At 41.5% G+C, this 17,670-nt stretch overlaps 1 protein-coding gene across 1 annotated transcript in view; it reads right to left on the bottom strand.

Annotated features, from left to right (window-relative positions):
* Positions 1-14,104: 14,104 nt before the first annotated feature.
* LOC110502713 (CUB and sushi domain-containing protein 1) overlaps positions 14,105-17,670 on the bottom strand; it is a 510,046-nt gene continuing 506,480 nt past the window's right edge. The window contains exon 70 of the mRNA XM_021580963.2: positions 14,105-16,792. Coding sequence (XP_021436638.2) covers positions 16,633-16,792 — 160 coding nt within the window. The 3' untranslated portion in view covers positions 14,105-16,632. The remainder of the gene's footprint in view (positions 16,793-17,670) is intronic.

Below are 17,670 nucleotides of genomic sequence, written 5' to 3'. Positions count from 1 at the left end.
TTCTAGCACCAACAGTACAGTAATATCTGACAATTCACAACAATACACACAATACACACAAACCTAAAAGTAAAATAATGGAATTAAGGAATACAGTGCCTTGCGAAAGTATTCGGCCCCCTTGAACTTTGCGACCTTTTGCCACATTTCAGGCTTCAAACATAAAGATATAAAACTGTATTTTTTTGTGAAGAATCAACAACAAGTGGGACACAATCATGAAGTGGAACGACATTTATTGGATATTTCAAACTTTTTTAACAAATCAAAAACTGAAAAATTGGGCGTGCAAAGTTATTCAGCCCCCTTAAGTTAATAATTTGTAGCGCCACCTTTTGCTGCGATTACAGCTGTAAGTCACTTGGGGTATGTCTCTATCAGTTTTGCACATCGAGAGACTGAAATTTTTTCCCATTCCTCCTTGCAAAACAGCTCGAGCTCAGTGAGGTTGGATGGAGAGCATTTGTGAACAGCAGTTTTCAGTTCTTTCCACAGATTCTCGATTGGATTCAGGTCTGGACTTTGACTTGGCCATTCTAACACCTGGATATGTTTATTTTTGAACCATTCCATTGTAGATTTTGCTTTATGTTTTGGATCATTGTCTTGTTGGAAGACAAATCTCCGTTCCAGTCTCAGGTCTTTTGCAGACTCCATCAGGTTTTCTTCCAGAATGGTCCTGTATTTGGCTCCATCCATCTTCCCAGCAATTTTAACCATCTTCCCTGTCCCTGCTGAAGAAAAGCAGGCCCAAACCATGATGCTGCCACCACCATGTTTGACAGTGGGGATGGTGTGTTCAGCTGTGTTGCTTTTACGCCAAACATAACGTTTTGCATTGTTGCCAAAAAGTTCAATTTTGGTTTCATCTGACCAGAGCACCTTCTTCCACATGTTTGGTGTGTCTCCCAGGTGGGAGTTGTTTTATATCTTTATGTTTGAAGCCTGAAATGTGGCAAAATGTCGCAAAGTTCAAGGGGGCCGAATACTTTCGCAAGGCACTGTATATAAGTATTAGGATGAGCAATGTCAGAGTAGCATAGACTAAAATACGGACTAAAAGTTTGGGTCCTTGTTTTTGAAAGAAAAGCTCATTTTTGTCCATTTTAAAATAACATCAAATTGATCAGAAATACAGTGTAGATATTGTTAATGTTGTAAATTACTATTGTAGCTGGAAACGTCTGATTTCTTTAAGGAATATCTACATAGGCGTACAGAGACCACTATCAGCAACCATCACTCCTGTGTTCCAATGGCACAATGTGTTAGCTAATCCAAATTTATAATTTTAAAAGGCTATTTGATCATTAGAAAACCCTTTTGCAATTATGTTAGTACAGCTGAAAACTGTTGTCCTGATTGAATAAGCAAAAAAACTGCCCTCCTTAGACTAGTTGAGTATCTGGAGCATCAGCATTTGTGTTCGATTACAGGCTCAAAATGTCCAGAAACAAAGAAATGTCTTCTGAAACTCGTCAGTATATTCTTGTTCTGAGAAATGAAGGCTATTCCATGCGAGAAATTGCCAAGAAACTGAAAATCTTGTGCAACGCTGTGTACTGCTCCCTTCACAGAACAGCGCAAACTGGCTCTATCCAGAATAGAAAGAGGAGTGAGAGGCCCCGGTGCACATCTGAGCAAGAGGACAAGTACATTAGAGTGTCTAGTTTGAGAAACAGACACCTCGCAAGTCCTCAACTGGCAGCTTCATTAAATTGTTCCCGCAAAAACACCAGTCTCAACGTCAACATTGAATAGGCGACTCCGGGTTGCTGGCCTTCTAGGCAGTGTTCCTCTGTCCAGTGTCTGTGTTCTTTTGCCCATCTTAATCTTTTCTTTTTATTGGCCAGTCTGACATATGGCTTTTTCTTTGCGACTCTGCCTAGAAGGCCAGCATCCCGGAGTCGCCTCTTCACTGTTGACTGTAACGGCTTTCTTCCTGGGAAAGAGAGGACGAAAGTGCAGCGTGGTGAGTGTTCATCTTCTTTAATAATAAATCCCAACTGAACACTTCAAATTACAAAACAACAAATATGAAAACACTGAGAAGTAGCTCAGGCTGGTTGACGGCTCTGGCAGCTCCTGGCTGAATGGCGGCTCTGGCAGATCCTGTCTGAATGGCGGCTCTGGCTCTTCTGGCTGAATGGCGGCTCTGGCAGATCCTGGCTGAATGGCGGCTCTGGCAGATCCTGGCTGACTGGCAGCTCTGGCAGATCCTGGCTGACTGGCGGCTCTGGCAGATCCTGGCTGACTGGCGGCTCTGGCAGATCCTGGCTGACTGGCGGCTCTGGCAGATCCTGGCTGACTGGCGGCTCTGGCAGATCCTGGCTGACTGGCGGCTCTGGCGGCTCAATGCTGACTGGCGGCTCTGGCGGCTCCATGCTGACTGGCGGCTCTGGCGGCTCCATGCTGACTGGCGGCTCTGGCGGCTCCATGCTGACTGGCGGCTCTGGCGGCTCCATGCTGACTGGCGGCTCTGGCGGCTCCATGCTGACTGGTGGCTCTGGTGACTCATGTAGACAGGAGACTCTAGCAGCTCTGGACAGACGGGAGACACTAGCAGCTCTGGACAGACGGGAGACTCTAGCAGCTCTGGACAGACGGGAGACACTAGCAGCACTGGAGAGACAGGAGACTCTAGCAGCCCTGGACAGACGGACAGCTCAGGCGGCGCTGGACAGACGGGCAGCTCAGGCGGCGCTGGGCAGACGGGCCGCTCAGGCGGCGCTGGGCAGACGGCCAGCTCAGGCGGCGCTGGGCAGACGGCCAGCTCAGGCGGCGCTGGGCAGATGGCCAGCTCAGGCGTAGCTGGCCAGACTGGAGACTCCGGCTGCGCTGGAGAGGAGGAAGGCTCTGGCAGCGCTGGACAGAGGAGCTCTGGCGCCTCTGGGCTGAGGGGCGGAAGCTCTGGTAGCGCCGGACAGGCGGGAGACTCCGGCTGCACTGGAGAGGAGGAAGGCTCTGGCAGCGCTGGACAGAGAAGCTCTGGCGCCTCTGGACTGAGGGGCTCTGGCGCCTCTGGACTGAGGGACGGAGACTCTAGCAGCTCTGGACAGACGGGAGACACTAGCAGCTCTGGACAGACGGGAGACTCTAGCAGCTCTGGACAGACGGGAGACACTAGCAGCACTGGAGAGACAGGAGACTCTAGCAGCCCTGGACAGACGGACAGCTCAGGCGGCGCTGGACAGACGGGCAGCTCAGGCGGCGCTGGGCAGACGGGCCGCTCAGGCGGCGCTGGGCAGACGGCCAGCTCAGGCGGCGCTGGGCAGACGGCCAGCTCAGGCGGCGCTGGGCAGATGGCCAGCTCAGGCGTAGCTGGCCAGACTGGAGACTCCGGCTGCGCTGGAGAGGAGGAAGGCTCTGGCAGCGCTGGACAGAGGAGCTCTGGCGCCTCTGGGCTGAGGGGCGGAAGCTCTGGTAGCGCCGGACAGGCGGGAGACTCCGGCTGCACTGGAGAGGAGGAAGGCTCTGGCAGCGCTGGACAGAGAAGCTCTGGCGCCTCTGGACTGAGGGGCTCTGGCGCCTCTGGACTGAGGGACGGAAACTCTGGTAGCGCCGGACAGGCGGGAGCACCTGTATTGATGGGTCGGAGAGACAGCCTGGTGCGGGGTGCCGGCACTGGTGGTACCGGGCCGGGGACACGCACCTCAGGGTGAGTGCAAGGAACAGGACACACCGGGTTGTGAAGGTGTACTGGAGACCTGGTGTGTATAGCCGGCATCAAATCCTCCGGAACTCCAACACACGTTTCAGGCTGAGTATGAGGAACTGACACAGGTGGCATCGGACAGCTAACACGCTCCTCAGGGCGAATGCCGTGCATACTATGCCAAACCCTCAGCTCTTTCTCTACTCTGTCAAAAACCTCCTCAACATTCCCAGACGCACACCTCAACTTCGCCGACTGCTCTGATTCCATCCATGGCTCCTTACGGTAAACAGGGGGAGTTGGCTCAGGTCTGACTCCTGACTCTGCCACACTCTCCATGTGCCCACCCCAATACATTTTTGGGGCTGTCTCTCGGGCTTCCTACCGCGCCGCCGTGCTCGTTTCGCCAACCTCATTCTCCTGTAACCTTCCTCGCACTGCTCCATCGAATCCCAGGCGGGCTCCGGCACTCTCCCTGGGTCGACCGACCACCTGTCTATCTCATCCCAAGTTGTATAGTCCAGATTCTGCTCCCATGTCCCGAAATCTTGACATCGCTGCCTCTGCTGCTCCTCGTAATGCCGCCTCTCTGCTTTCGCTGCTCTGCATTGGGGCAGCGATATTCCCCTGGCTCTGCCCAGGGTCCTTTTCCGTCCAACTCGTCCTCCCATGTCCATGAGTCTTGTGATGCTGGCTGCTTCTCCTGCTGCACCTGTTGCTTCTCCTGCTGCTGCTTTTGCTGCTGCTTCTGTTTACCACGCCGCTTGGTCCTTGGTTGGTGGGTGATTCTGTAACGACTTTCTTCCTGGGAAAGAGAGGACCAAAGCGCAGCGTGGTGAGTGTTCATCTTCTTTAATAATAAATCCCAACTGAACACTTCAAATTACAAAACAACAAATGTGAAAACCGAAAACAGTCCTATCTGGTGCATAGACACAAAGACAGGAAACAATCACCCACAAACTCCAACACAAAACAAGCTACCTAAATATGGTTCCCAATCAGAGACAATGACTAACACCTGCCTCTGATAGAGAACCATATCAGGCCAAACACAGAAACAGACAAACTAGACACACAATATAGAATGCCCACCCAGCTCACGTCCTGACCAACACTAAAACAAGGAAAACACACAAGAACTATGGTCAGAACGTGACAGTTGACGTTGAGACTGGTGTTTTGCAGGTACTATTTAATGAAGCTGCAGTTGAGTACTTGTGAGGTGTTTGCGCAACGAATGTTGTGTTGTGTTTTACCCCAACGACCAGGGTTCCTGTTCCTGTCTCTCCGTTCACTACAGTATTGTAACTCTGCACTATTACATAATGATAGATAAGTGCTATTTGCGTAGGAAAATATAATGTTATGCATTTGCTCCATTGACTATACTTTTGTTGCTGACCCAGTTAATGAGGGCCTGCAGAATTTAATGTATGTGACTATAATAACATTATACTACTGTAATTACTTCATATAGGATGTGTAACCATCCCTGGAAAACAAAATGCTCAATACGGAAAGGATCAATGTTAAGTCAGTTCGCATAATGGACTAAATGAACGCATGGGATTCATCTTCCGGTAAGTCAGCCCATTTTAGATAATGACAGCCCACTAAATTCATGTACATTGCACACAATATATTGATAATTGTGCAATTACTATAGCTACCCACTGTTCATCATTCAGTGTGCAAAATAGAGGGACTATGCACCCGATTGCCAGTCACTCATTCGGGATACTCTATAATGCAAAGTGCCAATATTTACGCCTCCATACCTCCACTGTCCTCTTTTATGCTTACTCCGTAGGCCTGTTGAGTGATGCACACTTTTTTTTAACCTGACCAATTAACAATGGGGAAGTCTCTAAGCACGTTGTAGACGCATGAGCACAAACTGTATTACATGAGAGGGGTATTCTGCAATTTTGTGTGACATCATTAGCATGTTAGTGTTGCAGCTGTGCTGGAACTATGTTTGTTTTGTTAGGCATGTCAATGATCTTTGAGACATTTTAAAACTAAGGCATAGGGCCTTCACTAAGCTACAGTATATGAAGTCATCTCAAGCAGTAAACCTGAATGCATGCATATTTCTGTCTATAGTTCTACAGAAACATTCCTATTGGTTTACATCTCATTACCAGCTTCTCCCAAGGCCTATGACTCATATTGACATGAAGCAGGATGGATTGGCTGGTAGTTCACAAATCAAGAAGTTCAGAAAGGTAAGAAATAAATTAACCTAGATTCAGATCACTATTTAAAGCTTATGACCCGAGTCGACAACAACCATTAGTCTGTTATGGCCGGGCATCATTCCAAATATTAGCAAAATCACCGGTCTCCGGTGTAATTATGCGTGCACGCATTTTGCCGTATCTCCATGACCTTGCACTAAATGATTGATCCCTCCGTTGTCAAAACGCAAGTCTGTATATGTAATCAGTAAGAACAAACAATCAGTTAACCCTTGTGCACATTCAGCTAACACAAGCTCACCACTGTTAGTCTGGCTGATACCAAACTCAAAGTCCTCCTTACTTCAGAGTCTGGAGAGACTGTTTGATGTTGTCAGAGCGATGCGGCGATAATGAAGGGAGTTGTGCTTTTACTGCTTTGTTCTCCTTTGTGTCTTTCTCAATCAAACACCCACATGTACAGCCACACACAGTCCCGAGCGCTGCCCCCTTCCGTTTCAACTGTTGGATTTGCACCAACATAGACTCCTGTCCAGACCAGTGGGTCATGGCTCTCCCTCACTGTATACCACATAGGTTGTGTCATCCGGGCTACACACCTGTATACATATTATGATAGGCTGCTGAGGGGAGGACGGCTCACAATAATGTCTGGAATGGAGTCATTGGAATGGTATCAACTACATGGAAACCACATCTTTGATGTGTTTGATACCATTCCATTGACTCCATTCCAGCCATTGTTATGAGCTGTCTCCCCCTCAGCAGCCTCCACTGGATGATAGTGTTTGTGTGTGTTCACATAAACAATGACATACACGTATAACTCAAACGTTCATGTGTGTTAAAGGTGTGTATGTGTACAAAGGCTTTGAGAAGATTGAAGAGATGGAACGCTTTCAAATTTGGCGGACGTCACATAAATCGATTAAATTCGGTTGATTTCTGCGACATCTGTGGTTATCGTTGAGTCCAAATTCAGCCATAAAAGAAAGATACTTTATTCAACAGGTTGATGTTGATATTGCAGTCTTCTTGATGTGTTAATCTTTCGATTCCATGTAAATACATTTGTTTTTTAAAACAATGGAGTAGATACAAGAATAGACACTAATACAGTACTGTATATGTGTTTTACCAAACTGTTAAGTGCTTGAACAGATCTGTCTGCTTTGTATTGCGTTTTGTGTCATGTCTTTTATTCAATTTTTATTTCACAGTACAACTGGGTCTTTGGGATGTTGGAGGTCAACAGAGGTAATAGATGACCCAATCTGAAAATGGTACCTTCAAGCTCACGCGGAGTACTGATCCCGATCATTAAAAAACAACATCAAAAGAGGATCAACCATCTACAGTGACTCTTGGAGAGCATATGTGCAGGCGCTGAATCCACTAGGTTATCAGCATCACACTGTGAACCACAGGCAGAACTTTGTTGATCCACATTCGAGCAGCCACACACAGCACATTGAACGCTCTTTGCAGATGATCAAAAACCAGGTCTGGAGACTAAAAGGGAATCAATCAGAGAAAATGTTGAAGAACCATTAGAAATTTATTGAATGGATTTACTGGTTGGGCAAAAAACACAGGGGAGGCATCTTCGGACGACTGATCAACAACATAAAAAGGAGATATAAAGTGTGTGAATTTTTTGGGGGGAGAAAAGCGCATATTGGGTCCATCATCTAATACCGTTGGAGGTGTGGAGATGTAGATCTGGAGATAATTTCACTTTTGTTCTGCTATTGATCTGTCATTGGATTTTGTGATCACAGTATTTTCATTTCAAGAAAATAAAAAATAAATACTACAAAAAATGAAATATTGTTAACTTTAACAAATTACAACATTAAGAAAGAGAAACTTCTGGACTATTGCAAGATGTGGTTTGGGTCCCTCAGCCCAAACTATTAAATTAAAACAAAAGAAGGCAAGGGGAAAGCTTTGGTCTATAACTCCAAAGCTTTGGTAGATTAACCATGTTCTGTAAATTAGGCTACCATGGTGTTTTGAAATTTTCCAGTTTGAATGTTTTTTGCATCTCCTACATCATGCAGCCTAAAATATTGAAAAACCCTCTGAAAAATCGGTTTTAATTCTTAAAGAAGAATGTCTGCACCATGTGATGTGTTGTTCTTTTTCAGTTGATACTTTTATGTCAGTTTGCTGTGAGACTTGTGCTTTAGTAGATTATTGAAAAATATTTTCTTCCATTGTTTTATTTTTTTTGTGAAATGCTACCTCAGATAACCATTCTTAAAGAAGAATGTCTGCACCACATGTTTTGTTGTTATTTTTCAGTTGATACATTTATGGCAGTTTGCAGAGACTTGTGCCTTCGTAGATTAGTAAAAAAAAAAAAATCACAACAATTTTAATTGTGAAATGATACCTTGGATAACAATGTTTAAGTAAACTATTCAAATGTTTTTACATTACAAATGTCCTCTCAGGAAGACTATGGCAATGTTATCATGTAATAAAGTTGTTCCTAAGAGATTGTCTTCCTCTTCCTGCCTTTTTTATGGTTGTTGCTATATCTGTCTTTTACAATAGCGTACAGAAATTAAGTGAAACTTCCAGAACCTTTAAAATGAGGGCCAGAATGTCAGGATGGGTAATGTACAGACAGTATACATACACACTAATTACAAATAAGTACTCCACAAGATATACTTATTTTTAACTAGCTAAATCTTGTGTAACACCTAGTAATTACATTGTACTTATGCAGACATTACATGTACTCTGTGATGTACAAATTTGTTTAGTCTCCCACTTACATAGTGCTTCTAGAAGCTTTAATTCTGAGTTCCAGGTTGTCTAGATGGGTAATGTACTGTATAAGTACACATTAATTACAGATAACTACCCCTCATGAGACACTTCATTTTAACAAGCTAAATCCTGTGTAACAGCTAGTGATTACATTGTACTTAGGCAAACATTACATGTACTATGCTTTGAAATAATGTATTTTTCCACATCTGGGTTGACACCTATATTAGATCCCAGTCAGTGAGGCTGACCTACTGATCTGGTTTTACCAGCTTAACCAAGTTACCCCAGATGGTATACTTTATTTAGAGGGCAAGTGTTAGCAATAACACTGAGTGCACATTCAAGGGTAAGTAATTAGAGCCTATTGAGTATAGGCTATAATCTCTAAGACACCCATAACATCCATTTGGGCCTTGGTGAGGGAGGTGACCAAGAACCCGCATTGGTCACACTGACAGAGCTCCGGAGTTCATCTGTGAAGATGGGAAACCTTCCAGAAGGACAACCATCTCTGCAGCACTCCACCAATCAGGCATTTATGGTAGAGTGGCCAGACATAAGCCACTCCTCAGTAAAAGGCACATGACAGCCTGCTTGGAGTTTGCCAAAAGGCACCTAAAGGACTCTCAGACCATGACAAACAAGATTCTCTGGTCTGATGAAACCAAGATTGGCCTGAATGACAAGCGTTTCGTCTGCATAATGTCAAGCGTCATGCTGTGGGGATGTTTTTCAGCAGCAGGGACTGGGAGACTAGTCAGGATTGAGGGAAGATGAACAGAGCAAAGTACAGAGACATCCTTGATGAAAGCCTCCTCCTGAGCACTCAGTACCTCAGATTGAGGTGAAAGTTCACCTTCCAACAGTACAATGACCCTAAGCACACAGCCAAGACAATGCAGGAGTGGCTTCGGGACAAGTCTCTGAATGCCCTTGAGTGGCCCAGCCAGAGCCTGGACTTGAACAGGATCGAACATCTCCGGAGAGACCTAAAAATAGCTGTGCAGTCACATTCCCGATCCAACCTGACAAAGCTTGAGAGGATCTGCAGAGAAGAATGGAAGAAACTCCCCAAATACAGGTGTACCAAGCTTGTAGTGTCATACCCAAGAATACTTGAGTCTGTAATCGCTGCCAAAGGTGCTTCAACAAAGTACTGAGCAAAGGGTCTGAATATTTATGTAAATATGATATTTCAGTTGTTTAAAAAAACATTTGCAAAAAAATAAAAAATAATGTGTGTAGATTGATGAGGAAAAAAACAATTTAACCCATTTTAGAATAAGGCTGTAACGTAAGGAAATGTGGAAAAGTCAAGGCGTTGGAATACTTTCCCCGAATGCACTGTACATACTGCGATTACTACCAGTTGCATGTTGTTATTACACTGTAACTAGGAGATATTGCAGTTAACTATAATACTTGTTAGTGTAATTAGATGTGTAATTACACTGTAATAAGGACCCTTTAAAATGAAGTGTTACAGGACATTTTTGTAATGGGTCCTTTCACATCTCCTCTTGAGTCATTAACTTCGCTGCATCCAAGCGGTATTGTCTGTGAGAGAACAACGAAAACGCTATTAGACATTAATGGGCAATCGTAGTGTACTGTCTGTATTCCTACTGTATCAGCATGGTGTAGAATGTGAGGCATCTCACAGACACATGTTAGCTAGCTACCTACAACACACAAGTGTAGTTACTCCAATACCAATATGAGTCATAAACCCAAAGTCATTCCTTTACTCTCCGCCATCATCATCAAAACATAACTACAGTAGCTATAATGCTAGACTACAGTACATTTTAGGTATAGCAAACAAATGAAACCAAATCAAATCAAAGTTTATTTGTCACGTGCGCCGAATACAACCTTACAGTGAAATGCTTACTTACAGGCTCTAACCAATAGTGTGAAAAAAAGGTATGTGTGTGTGTGTGTATGTGCGTGCGTGCGTATGTGTAGGTAAGTAAACAAAAAAGGCCACAATAATTGCTACTAAACGGGATTTCATTCATTTTTAGATCAGACAGCAGGCTCAATCAACCAATGACGTAATTGGTTGAACTCTCCCGGAGCCAAACATAAAAAAAATACAACTATAGCGCATAGTTAGGTTTGAAACACCCTATCATCAATCATAATTATGTAGGGAGACTGGAAAAACTACCCAAATAGTGTATAGTAGTGAAGGTTTATTAGGAATGTTGTAAAGTATTTTGAAAGGACCCGCACCTCAGAATATGTTATAGATTACTACTTATTGTCTTATTATATCTGCAGACTGTAGTGGCAAAACTGCTCATCAACTTTGATCCTGCCCAGCAATACTGTCTTAACATTTGCATATGTGCTGGTCTTTCCGCTGCCTTGGTGCCAGATGTAAGCCATAGTGTGCATTTGTGCTAAGCACAACATTTTTTAATCAAGCCTGATTAATGGTGTAAACATGTTGGAATCAACTCACAGGGCACATTCTGTTTGCACATAATTATATTTGAATGAGAGTTTAGTCTAATGGGTAATTCCACAAAATGTGTGCCTTTTGCATACCTTTTGATATTTTAAGCAGAAATTGTGCACAAATATAGCATTTTGAAAAGCTTGTTATATTAAATGAAGTGCCCTTTAATACAGACCACATGGGAATAAAGATTTGCTAAAGTGCCAAAATTCAACATGTTGACATGTCCTTCTGTGCAGCCTCTGTGACTTCTAGGAAGCTTAAACCCACTTAACCCCAACATTTATCAAAGTTTTCACAATCATTGTAAAGCCCTAGTTTTTTTTTTGCTTTGAGAAAGTCATTTCTGAAGATTAGTATTTATTACATGTGATTAGTGATTCATTTTAAGGTAAAAAAAAAAAAAAAAACTACCTGTCCCTCATTTTAAGGTCAACCCTGTTACGTGAACTGAACTCTTGTTTCAATATGGTGAATCTTGTCACGCCTACTCCTGGGCTCGACGTCGCCGGTCTTAACCAGAGGTCCTGGCTACCCACATTACGCACACCTGGCAACCATCATTGCGTAAAGCTGCTGCCCATCGTTACGCACACCTAGACTTCATCCTCACCCTGATTACTCCAGCCTTATTTAGCCCTCAGTAGCCTCAGTCTTCAGGCAGTATTCGTTTTGTTTACGTTCAGTACGCTAGTCCTGTCACGCCCTGGCCATAGAGAGGCTTTTATTCTCAATTTTGGTTAGGCTAGGGTGTGACTAGGGCGGGCATTCTAGTTTCTATATCTATGGTTTCTGTTTCTATGTTTTGGCCGGGTATGGTTCTCAATCAGGGACAGCTGTCTATCGTTGTCTCTGATTGGGAATCATGCTTAGGCAGCCTGTTTTTCCACTTTAGTTGTGGGTAGTTATCTTTGTTAGTGGCACTATAGCCCTAGTAACCTTCACGGTCATTTCTTGTTTTGTTGGTGACATTTACATAAATAAAGGAAAATGTATGCTCACAACGCTGCACCTTGGTCCGGTCATTTCCATGACTACGTCCGTGACAAGTCCTGTTTGGATTATCTTCATGTTTCTTATTACGAAACTCACCTACTGCACCTGCTTCCTGACTCCCTGTGTAAGCGTTACAAAACTATTCCTTTTCAAGTACTTATTACTTTCTAACAGTCAAATAATATTGTAAAAGCAGTTTAACTGGTTCTACTCTTTTTGGTCATTTTCTGGTGTTTTGTGTTGGAAAGCTGAGTGGGTCGATAATACCATGCCAACCCTGTTACCCATGGATAGACAGGCTAGAAATTATTTTTAAACAATTTTTGTAAAATTGCATTCAATTGCCCCTCCCTGTTGCACACAACAAGCTTCCATTCTCTGTCACAAGGGGATTTATGGATGATTTCAGATGAAGTCGTCAACCATGTTTCTCGCGGTCAATCCTGTTCCTTTATTTGACAATTAATAGGTGTCTTAATATAGTACGTTTTTATTTAACTCTTGATGGGAAAACGTGTTTTGTTAATAAGTTTAAAATGTGTTCTTTATGACAGAACACACAGAGAACAAATGTGTTGCTCGCCTCCTACACTCAGAACCCTAAGAGCTAATATGAGTGATGTCTCAGTTTCTGCTTAAATCTATTATATATTGAGTGTACAAAATATTAAGAACACTCTTTCAATGACAGACTGACCAGCTGAAATCTGTGATCCCTTATTGATGTCACTTCTTAAATTCACTTCAATTAGTGTAGATGATGGGGAGGAGAGAGGTTAAAGAAGGATTTTTAATCCTTGAGACAATTAAGACATTGATTGTGTATGTGTGCCATTCAGAGGTTAAATGGGCAAGACAAAAGATGTGTGCCTTTTAACGGGGTATGGTAGTAGGTGCCAGGCGCAACGGTTTGAGTATGTTACACAGTTACCTGTGTGTACCAAGAATGGTCCACTACCCAAAGGACCTCCAGCCAACTTGACACAACTATGGGAAGCATTGGAGTCAACATGGGCCAGCATCTCAGTGGAATGCTTTCGACACCTTGTAGAGCTCACGCCCCGACAAATTGAGGCTGTTCTGAGGGCAAAGGGGTGGAATGATTTGTTTATAAAATAAGTTAATGCTATACTAGATCAGTCATGTCACTCTACAGTACTACTAACAGGACAGGCAATATACAGTAAAACCTACCGAGTTTCCATTTCAATACCATTGTAGCATTTCAGTTTCAGATTACCTGTATTATATGGTGTGTTGTTTCATTATCTTTTTGTAGTTTAATAAAGGGATGGTTAGTTGATACACAAGAGCCCCTACTGATGAATTTGTTTGGACTACAGCATGCCAGCATACAGTAGTAGAAGACAATGTATTGGTTTAGCACTGCTTTACTATTTATTTACTTAGCTAATGCAAAGTCTAAGTCAAGTGTTTGCTTTCGGTCCTCCTGTGTTGAGGGTGAGTAGGCCTCCGCTGAGTTTTTTGATTGGACAGACTGGTGTGCTCCACCCCACAGGCACATAGGCAGCTTGCTTTTATGCCTCATTAGTGGAGGTTGGCGAGGCATGGGCTGTGGCATGTCTTGAACATATTTAGTAAGTGATTAAGGCCACCTTAGGGAAACAAAATACAAAATTGATATAGCAATGTATATACTGTATCTATTATATCTAAATCTTATTATCATCAGGATTGTAAATCTATTGTCATAGAGTTAGAGTAAGGCAGGGATTCAATCCGATCCCGCTTTGTCGACAAAGGCCCCATTTAATGTTAATTTGCCGATTGAGCCGACATATGCAGTATTGACTGAGAATGCAGTCACTGCCAACGCTTAGGTACATTGCTGACAAAGTGCGATGGGATTGAGTCCAGGCCTAAGTACACAAATTCTGATTTTGTTTTCTTGTTGTATAGATATCACTGTAGTCTTTTTAAAATATGTAATGACACAAAACGAAAATAAAAAAGTTCTATACAGATGAGACCATAGATAATTATATCAAAAATGTTTAATCTGAAATCATGTCTTCAAAATATGTCATATAACTGGTGTCATAGAACAATCTGTAATACCATTTTTTTCTAAGGTTTGTTTTTTCTTGTATAAACAAATATATACGAGCAATGTTTTCAAATAAAAGCTTGTATATATCGACATTGGCAAGAAAAGTTTCAACCATAGATAATATACATTTTATATTCATACTCAGACGATAAATTTACATTTTGTATAGTAAAAACATTTATTTTAACAAGTTTTGTACCTACATTAATCAAAAAAGCACAACATATTTAATAATTTTACAAATTCTTCATAAAAAATATATTTCTGTACAAAAACATTTTCTTTTGCACCTACTTAAAGTCAGCAGCACATGATAACATGATGTTGTAAAATGGAATGATATTTAATTGAATGCAGTTGTACAGCTCTTTTCTTGGGAATATATTTTACAGATGATGAAAGAAAAACGTTATTGCAGCAAGCCAAAAGGAAGGCAAGATGTGGATTAAAAGCAGTGGGTCTTACTTCACAAGATGTTGACAAAGAATGAGGGATGATTTGATTCATTTTTGTCTTAACCCTATTGATTGAAAACACTGCTGTACAGTTGTGCAATGAACAACAGGCATAATTTGAATAGTTCACTTTGTAGAAAAACGAAGGAAATGCAAATTCTTCTTATTTTACGAACACACATTCAATTGATCACACTCTGGGAATCCTGCAATGGTTCAATGGCCACAAATACAACAGACATTAACTGGAATCTGATAGCTCACAAGATTACATTACACATTTTGTCATTGATCTCAAAGCAAGTGCATATGATAACAGATTTTGAAAGGTAGCTCATCTACTGTTAATTTTTAACGTTATTTGTGAAAACATGCATAACCAAAATTATTAGGAAAAAAAAAAGCTAATCTATGACTTTGGAATCACAGTGTACTGTATGCATTCAAGTAGCCCTACACTCTCAAGCATTAGTGTTGTAACAGGTCATTTGTAACTGTGACAGCTTTGTCATGCTTTTGAATTTAATAAGGCAGTGTTTCTTGGAGTGTAAATATGAAGTCAGTGTTCATGTCATCATCACTGACTCAATACCCCTAAGGATAGGACGGACATACCATAAAGGGGGAAAAATAGATTATTAAGACAAGCTTCTAAACCAGCTCATGCCTCTGCTAAAGAAGGATTGCCATTCAACTTCATTCCCCATCTGGCCTTAAGTGACATGTGTGTCAGAATAAAACATGGTGTAATCTTATGGCACATATACATTAAAATACACTTCTGCATTAAAACTGTGATTTAAAGCAAGTGCAGCATTTATGAAAAATAAACATTTCATTAGTTCCAGTATTGTAGAGTAGAAAAATGATGTCCTTCTGCGCAACGAGGTATATTTGAAATGTAAGCAAATTTGCAGCAAGACCACAAGATAGGACTGCAAACTGTTTTGTAGGGTTACAAATGTTAAATGCTTGTGGCAATGTGAAATAAACTACAATATGAACAGCAAACTGATGATTGACAATATAAACAAACTATCATGCATGATACATACTGTAATTATCTGATGCAATTTACAGTATACTACAATATTGGGCATTGTTGTTTTTCAAAGCAGATGAGCCAGATCCGTTTGCTCTGCAGTAATATTGATCTGTGAATACAATGACAAATGACTCACAATAGCTGCACATTTGTATGTACACCAGTTGCTCCTTAATTGAGATTTGTGGAATGATGCTTGAGTGTTCCATAAATGTATTTTCAAAACCAATATTGAAAATAAAATAAGCCTCTCTGTTTATAAACAGTAGCATGACAGCATGACAACTTGTGGATATGGAAATATACTGTATGTTTATCTACAAATGGTCAAAAACCCTGTACGTAATTTTTTCAGTTGGTTTGAAAATTCCTCTTTTGACTCATTTCATACCCATTCATAACACACTAGTGCAAAATTTGTGCGATAAAGTTTTTCAACACAACAGCTGAGAGAGTTCCTTTAACTACCCAGAGATTAGATAGCCAAGATCTCATGCGAGACAGTTGTAGTTGTAGCATATTTTCCCTTTATTGGAGAAGTCTGGCAAGGAATGAGCAGCAACACGTTCAAAGTTGCTCCCTCGTTTGTTGTTCATCTTCACTGAAGAAAACACTTTTTATCAACAATTATGTGGCTTTTCAAGACACTTCTGTGTTTCCCCAAGGAGGGCCTTTGGGGAAAAAAATACAGATTTTTTTTTTAAAAAGAGAGGAGAATGAATACTTTCATCCTGCAAAGAGCAATAAAAGGCAGAACTCCTTGATCCAAGAGAGTATCTTCTGTCCTGGCCATGTACATAGTCCCTGCTCCATAGAACACCAATAGTTGTTGTTTTAGTCCATATAAAACTGTCCTTGATTTAAAACTTGTCTTTTATCATCATAACGTGATGAGACAAAGGAATATTTGCATCTTGCTATAAAAACCAGTCCAATGCTGGCGATACAAGGGCTATACTACTGTGCAGACTGTGTTCAGAGTTGTATCAAACCTCACAGCTTTCGCCTCCGTGGGTTTCATGTTTGTGTCATACAAAGGGTTTTCAAATGACGCTTGTCCATTTGTGTTTTCATGACCTGTGTAGCCATTGTATTGTACTTTTGGTCTTGTTCTGAAAGGTGAACAATTAAAAGTGTTAATACATTTACAATATTTTAATAACTCTACTAGCTATGATTGTTGTTTACTTTTCAGACAAATATGACTTTGCATCATGAAGGGATGTTAATGTACAGCAAAAAAGTGCAAAGACGAAGCAAAAACTCTTTCCCACTTGAAGAAACTCTGTAAATTGTTGTAACTGCATTTTTAAACATAACGAATAAGAATAAATGAGACACGTAGCTAATTAAATTATGTTTCAGCCCTCCTTTGATCTAGAATACACATTTACCCTAGGAGACTATATAACCTCTTATTATTTGAAATATGATACTGAGGAGTCCTACTCAAAGCCTACTGACCTAGTTTTAAGCTTCAATATAAAATCAATGTGAAGACCTTGATTCCATCCGGGAGTTACTTTGTAAGCCTTTACTTAATATTCCCTCCATTACCTTACAAATCTCACTAAGTAAAAGTAAGACAAATGCAGGTTTAGAGACTTGCCTGGAGGGCTTAGTGTCTTCTACATTAACTTTGTTTGGATATAAAAAGTCCTAAAGCTAATCCCCCATAAAGGCATTGTTAAAGCAGGATCTATCTTCATACAGTATGTGGAGAATACCTCTGCATATTAAAAAACACATTTCCAAAGCTTTCCAAAGTCTCTGTGGGAGTTTGAATGAGGTAGAGAGGGTGGTAATGTAGCCTAGTGGCTAAACATGTACAGTATGGTATGCAAAATTCAGTAAAGAAAGAAGAAAATATTATAACTATCAAAACAGACTAATCCTATATTATGTTATTATGACATTGTCAAAAGACAGTATTCTAAATCTGACACTTATGTGAATATGAAGGTACTTAGTAAGCATGATTCTGTATTCA

Source organism: Oncorhynchus mykiss, chromosome 23 (genome assembly GCF_013265735.2).
Source record: "Oncorhynchus mykiss isolate Arlee chromosome 23, USDA_OmykA_1.1, whole genome shotgun sequence".
NCBI classification, from domain to species: domain Eukaryota; kingdom Metazoa; phylum Chordata; class Actinopteri; order Salmoniformes; family Salmonidae; genus Oncorhynchus; species Oncorhynchus mykiss.
The sequence above is the reverse complement of the archived record's forward strand: the minus strand, read 5'-3'. Positions and strand labels throughout refer to the sequence as shown.